The sequence below is a fragment of the Nanorana parkeri genome, unplaced genomic scaffold (assembly GCF_000935625.1).
Source record: "Nanorana parkeri isolate BGI_ZX_2015 unplaced genomic scaffold, ASM93562v1 scaffold27, whole genome shotgun sequence".
Taxonomy (NCBI): domain Eukaryota; kingdom Metazoa; phylum Chordata; class Amphibia; order Anura; family Dicroglossidae; genus Nanorana; species Nanorana parkeri.
The window spans coordinates 1619010-1626220 of record NW_017306295.1 but is presented as its reverse complement, the minus strand read 5'-3'; the positions used below and the strand labels follow the sequence as shown (position 1 = coordinate 1626220).

Here is a 7211-nt window from a genome sequence, read left to right as displayed (position 1 = left end):
GATAGATAGATAGATAGATAGATAGATAGATAGATAGATAGATAGATAGATAGATAGATAGATAAACAGACTAGGGCCGTGGTTATCAAACTGTGACCCTATAGTGAGGGAGGGCATATAGGCAACAATATAGGCATCACACGGACAACAAGGTTTAAATGACTCTGAAACGCCTATAGCCTTAGTTTGAGTTTCAGACATTTTAGGTGCAGTTTAGAGGTGCTACACAGTGATTTCTCCAGCTCTTCAAACACTTTTTTTTTATTGAGGGGGGGGAGAGAAAATAATCCCTGGAGTAGCACTCTGCAAACGCGTGCCAAACTCCTTAAAAGTGTTCAAAACACATGTGCAGCAGTGACGTGCGGTACCTTCCATGCCGGGTGAGACATTCCGCCAGCTCTGCTCCCAGCACGCCAAAGCCCCACCCCCAAGCCGGTCACCAAGCTATGTGTGGAGGAGCGAGGGATGAGGAAAGGAGGAGACAGGGAGGAGCCTCCCTGTCCCTCACTTGCTCGTCACTGGTGAGACATGGAGATGTCCTCAAAGTTTTTTTTTTTCTTTTTTTGATTGGACAGCTTGTATCATTGGCGCTTTGCTATTGGTCCACATCATTCACAGAGCTCAGGCCTTTAACACAGAGTAGAGGCTGTTGAGGCTATTGCAGCTCTTGCCTCACTATGTTAGGTTGCACAAGCAGTGGGGAGGCCCGCTGTTGTGCCTGTAATTAACAAGCTGTCAACGGTGTCTCTGCTTCCGCTGTAATTAACAAGCGGCGCTCCGTCCATGACAGGTAAAACAGCGGGGAGGCTTTCCCTGCTCTGTAACCTGTGACAAGCCGCTCTGAATGGAGAAAAAGCTGTCAGCTTCAGTATTATGGACCACCTAGTATTATGGATCAAAAAGCTGTCAGCTTCATACTTGAAGCTGACAGCTTTTTGATCTATAATACTAGGTGAGGCTCTGCCGTTCCTACCTCCCCTAACTGCATGTCCCTTATGTGCAGTGCACATCCATTGACTTGAATGGAGGCATTCGACAAACTTTTCATATTGTAATACCTGTCAAACGTTGCAAGATCAAAATAAATGTGAAGCAATGCAAAGGTGCTGTGTGTACTAAACTCGTTCACTATTCATGTAAAGAACAGGCATTTACTTAGCAATGCATTTAGAACATGAAGCAAATGCCGGTTTTTTATGCCTGTGTGTGAGAGCAGATTCTAGGAGATGCTTGATACATAGGGGGTGATTTACTAACCTAAACACACGCACGCACCAGGTGCGTGTGATTTTTACACAGCAAAGCGTATTTATCAACCAAAAAGTCTCTATAAGCATATTTTCACTAATGCCATATATGGAAAAATCATGCACATGATGCATATATAATGCTGCTTCACAGTTTAGACAAAAATGGTTAGCTCATGCATTTACATTCCTGCATTAATCAGCGCAAGCAACACAATGTAGAGCTAATTTACACAACAACACCTTGCAATTCTTCTGCCGTTCCTACCTCCCCTAACTGCATGTCCCTTATGTGCAGTGCACATCCATTGACTTGAATGGAGGCATTCGACAAACTTTTCATATTGTAATACCTGTCAAACGTTGCAAGATCAAAATAAATGTGAAGCAATGCAAAGGTGCTGTGTGTACTAAACTCGTTCACTATTCATGTAAAGAACAGGCATTTACTTAGCAATGCATTTAGAACATGAAGCAAATGCCGGTTTTTTATGCCTGTGTGTGAGAGCAGATTCTAGGAGATGCTTGATACATAGGGGGTGATTTACTAACCTAAACACACGCACGCACCAGGTGCGTGTGATTTTTACACAGCAAAGCGTATTTATCAACCAAAAAGTCTCTATAAGCATATTTTCACTAATGCCATATATGGAAAAATCATGCACATGATGCATATATAATGCTGCTTCACAGTTTAGACAAAAATGGTTAGCTCATGCATTTACATTCCTGCATTAATCAGCGCAAGCAACACAATGTAGAGCTAATTTACACAACAACACCTTGCAATTCAGGGCAGGGCTTTGCACAGCACACCTGCTGGGTGTGTACACTCTACAAAGGTGTTTAGATTCCACCCATAGATCATGCTGGGAGGGAACACACTAGAGGTGTATACATGTTCGTGGTGTGTTTATAAGGTTAGTAAATCAACCCCTTACTGTATGTCTTGCAGTGCATGCTGAACACACTCATCAACCATAAGTGGTTAAGCAATATATTAGCAGTCTTATACCCAACCAACAACCAGCAAGGTAGCCAGGTTAATTTTTGTTTGTTAAACTCAGATGCCTGTGTTGAATATTTTACATATACAATTTCTGTTTTGTTGATTTGTTGTGTTAAAGGAGAACTATAGGGTTAGGGCTTTTCCCCATAGTTCTCCTAAGTGTAACGGGAGGACACAAACTAGCGTCCTCCCGTCACCCTAAGCTACAGCTCGCGGTCTACTAAGACGCCGCAGCTGAAGCGGATCCCGACAATTATGTCTGAATCCGCCCAGCTGTGTGAGTGACAGCTGGCTCTGCCTATCTAGAGGCAGAGCCAGCTGTACCCGCCCCCCCCTCCGCCGTCCGTTCCACCAGTCAGTGCTGGAAAATCGAAGCGGGTAGGGGGGAATCCAGTCCCTCCCCTGTCACGGCAGAGAGCCGTGACAGGATCGAGAAGTGAGCGAACGCCGGTATGTGTTCCCTCACTTCCCGATCTACTGAGCCGACCTGTGACAGTCTCATTGAAAAGCACTCACCTCATAGTTCTCCTTTAATATATTTTATAACATACAAAGAACAACAGATGCTTTGAAATATTGAACCTCTAATATTTCACAAAAAAACAGCCAGGGTGTATGATGATTTATATCTCTGTCCATTTCATCAGAAATCGAGGCACAGCTTGCTACCTGATTCTGACTCAAGCAGCCAATGGATAAAATGTGAGGTTTCTTAATCTAAAACAATAAGTTTACCAGAACATCAACCACCAACCATTACAGAAGAGCTTAACAGCTTTTTGTGATTGGATATAGAGCTTTAGAAATAAAGCGATCATTTATACAGTCTAACAAGCATATCGTAAAAGTAGCACTGCTATTACCTCCTGTAGGTGACAAGCCGTATGTGAACTTTTTTGCATCTCGTATGTTGTTTGGAGAAACTTTCACAAGTTGATTTTGCTGCCAAACTTTTATTTTGCTGGAAAACCCAATAATGTTGAAATGATCATCGGGTCTTAAGTCCCGAAGAATAGTAAATAAAGCATCTTGCGTCTGCAAAGAAATCATTTGTTATGCAACGTTAAAACATGAGGACATATTTATAGACATTCACCAAACATTCACAGGTGGTTATTCATTCCCTGTCTTTTATAACACATGCACCAGTAAAATTCACCCACACTGAATGTCACATTAACTGCTTTAGAAAAATGTAGTGTCTGGATCTGACACTACAAAACATTGCTGATATTGAATTCAATTGTATGCATTTTAAGGTAGTAGTATTTCAGCTTTTAAAACTGGCATATCTTTAAAACTTGCAAGTTAATGTGAAGCATGGGGCTGCTCTTGTTGTGCAATAAGAGAAGTAATATGTGGATATAAACTGGACAACCTTACTCCCTGGTTGGGTTCTATGTTCAACATATTTGTTTTTGTGTTTTCAGTCCAGCAAGTGTCATAAATCCAAGCACACAACTGTAGATTGTTGGAGATGGTAATTCTACACGACTGCCTTGCTCTGACTTTTTCTTAATCTGCTCAGCTGTCTATTTTTCTCTCTACCCAGCTGCTTTCTTTTCCTTTTGTTTTGGTAATTCGTGTTCTCTTTTTCTTCTTCATGGTCTGTTCTAATTTAATTTCTTACAAAGCCATTTCAGACAGTGATGCTCATTTTCCAACTAAGTTAAACACATTCTCAAAGCCATTCTCCAACATTGTGTTTTGCAGTTGACTGCTACCCAATACTAATGACACTCTTGTCTTCAGCAGAGCATACGCTAAGAAAGATAACTAAGGGCCACAGCGGCTGCTCATGGACAACACTTTGAGATCCAATGAAAACGTACAGCAAATTGCAATCAAATATTCATTAACATCCATCCCGGATCAATTATATTTAGTTCAGGACAGCAGGAAAATCTAGTCATCTGGCTAGTGTAAATTGCTGATTACTATTATGTACAGTGGTGATAAGACTACATCATTGTAGATATTGGAGCATATTATTATAAAAGTATTACACATGTTGTATGTGTTATACATGAATTCCTAAAGCAGCCAGTACGCATAAGATATACAGGTGAAACTCGAATAATTAGAATATCGTGCAAAAGTAATTGCAGTAAGTGCTGCAAAAGGGGCCCAAACCAAGTACTGAGTACATATGCATGCTTGTACTTTTCAGAGGTCCGATATTGTTCTATGTATAATCCTTGTTTTTTTGATTGCATGTAATAATCTACTTTTTTGAGGTTGTGGATTTGGGGTTCTTGGGGTTTTCATGAGCTGTAAGCCATAATCATCACAATTATGACAAATCACGGCTTGAATTATCTTGCTTTGCATGTAATGAGTCTATCTCATATATTAGTTTCACCTTTTAAGTTGCATTAGCGAAATAAATGAACTTTGCACGATATTCTAATTATTCGAGTTTCACCTGTATATCACCCAAATAGGTCAAATTCACTTGGACTTGGAAATGCTTTGATACTTATGGACATTGCACAATCTGTGTAGATTTCGCCTGGAAAACCAGTCTAAAGGAATCAGAAAGGTTGGATCTTCCTACTGATAACTATATTTCCACTGAGATAAATCCTGTACCTCAGATGTCTGCTCAGTGCATACTAGGACACTTAGCTGTTAAAAATGTCTAGGTTTATAAAAATGCTTGGCACAAAATAGTTGCTTGGACATTCTGACCTCCTTCTTATGGCCAGGGACACCTAAAAGAAGAACTCCAGGAAATGTTTTCATTAAGCCTTGCAGTGGGGCTACCCCTGAACCTCAAGGGTTAACTGCTCATTTGTGTCTACCTTATGGAAATATACCCCCAAAGCTCTGAGCTGAGTTCTTCTTAGACCTGTCATTCCAACATGTTTCCCCCTCCTCTGCAGTGGTCTAAGGTCCTGTAAATCATCAACATCTATACACAGTGTATAGATGTGAGGATGCTGAGGAAGATTCCAATGCTGCAGTGAGGGAGAGACAGGCTGGAGAAAGCACTGTGACAGCTGGACAGCTTGGAGTTTTGGGTTAGTATATCATTGTTATTTTAGCACCTAGACACAAATAAGCACTTAACCTTTGCAGAGCGGTAGTAGCCCCGCTGCAACAGTGAAAAATAAAAATTCCTGGAGTTCTTCTTTAAAGTAGACATATCAGGAAAGAATCATTAGGCCTCCCTTTTTTATCTTTCCTTTTGAGAATGCAAGTTGCCTGGCTGGCATGCTCACCCTCTTACTTCAATACTTTGAATCACAAACGCAGAACAAGCCTGCATAAAATGATTTCTCACTTTTATACAACTCTCCTGATCATACATACCTGTTCAGTGACTGTGAACATGTGCTGGGAACTAGTATCTTCTGAAGGAGGTCAGCAATGAAAACCCCCCCTTGTCTTATGAAAGGCTTACTGTAAGATAGTCCTGCACATCACACTGACAGATCAATGATTAGATCTAATAAAAGTATGTAAAACCTGTGATTTTTGGGATGCATGTGGCCCTCTCACTTTTTCTTTTTTTTCTGTGGTTTAGGAATTTGAATTGAATGGAGCCCTCCGCTGTTTTCCAGCTGATAAGCTTGCACTGCCTTCATAATACTGCAGCTGAATACTTCTTAAAATGTTTTAAGGCCCCTTTCTTTGGAATAAAGTGTTGCTATAATATTATAGTGCCATTTTTTTTCTGGAAGTAAGTAGTTGTCTACCCTTACAGATTCATTCTACTGTGTTGGACCCAATGTTATGAGTTTGACTTGCTTGATCTAATATAATATGGCTATTATGCAGCCTTACTACAATTAAAGTGACTAGTATTTAAAGTATATCTAAAGCCATTTTTTATTTTAGATAGAGTAGGCAACAGTTCAGATCCCTGGCATGTTTTTTGCCATGTTTTTCCCTCTCAAGAGATTATCCTTTACTTACTGTTCTGTAAACAGAGCAGGAAGTAAGATGAAATCACCTCCATTTATGCTCTTGTGGAAACTCAAAATTTGGGATTTTCTCTCACTTTCAGTCCTGGTAATAGTGGTTACCAGATCATATAAAGTGATTCTTCCCAATGATGGCAAAAAAACCTGACATGAGTTCTAACCCTTCTACCTAAAACTTAATAATTTTTGGCTTTAGTTACACTTTACTACTGTGTATACCCATTACATTTCCCTTATCTCTAAATGTATAATGTTTCTGCCAAATTTAACAGCTGGAGGCTGATCTGTGCCATAAGTGACCTTTGTAATATAAATGAGACTGTTGTCATTAATGAACAGTGAATATAAACATTACGTCAGTATTATAAGAACAATCTATGAGCAGCCAAACAGTGGCTAGTTTTAGAACATGCCGAACATTTCTAAATGAGTATGTCATATTATATCAGCTCAATTCAGAACTGTTCAGTCTTAAAATTATGCATTTTTCATGTTTACATATTCTGACATGTTGATTACTTTTTGCATAAAAATATTTACCGACTATTAACTATAAAATTCAGTTACTATTTTAAAAAGACCCAGTGAAAAATTTAAATACTTTCATGGTTTTATTTGGTGATTTAGAATTTGTTTCTTTTTTATGAATAAATACTATTATCAATTCACAGAGCCATTCACCCAGGAAACTCTGTGAATGTTCGTTCTGTGCAAATGGTGGAAAAACAAAAATTCTTAGTATAATTCTTCCCATGTCGAATGTAATACTATAAAAATACTGCATTATGGCTACTAGAGGGTGCTGATACATATCTATTGTTTTATCATGTACAGTTTCACAATTCAGACTGCGGAACACAAAAATAACCAACAAACTAAAAGGGTTCTCTATAGAGAATAGTTTATAATAGTGATCATATATCGGACACATTATATTGTTATTAGAGAATACCTATAAAGATTTAGATGCTTATTCATTCAGTGTGAGTAAAGTGGAGGTGGAAAGATATTTTTCGTCTATTG

General features: G+C 39.2%; 1 protein-coding gene across 1 annotated transcript in view; it reads right to left on the bottom strand.

The window, feature by feature from the left end:
• Nucleotides 1-7211, bottom strand: part of ITIH5 (inter-alpha-trypsin inhibitor heavy chain family member 5) — a 64825-nt gene that overhangs the window by 17983 nt on the left and 39631 nt on the right. The window contains exon 8 of the mRNA XM_018566461.1: nt 3123-3294. Within this exon, the coding sequence (XP_018421963.1) occupies nt 3123-3294 (172 nt within the window). The remainder of the gene's footprint in view (nt 1-3122; nt 3295-7211) is intronic.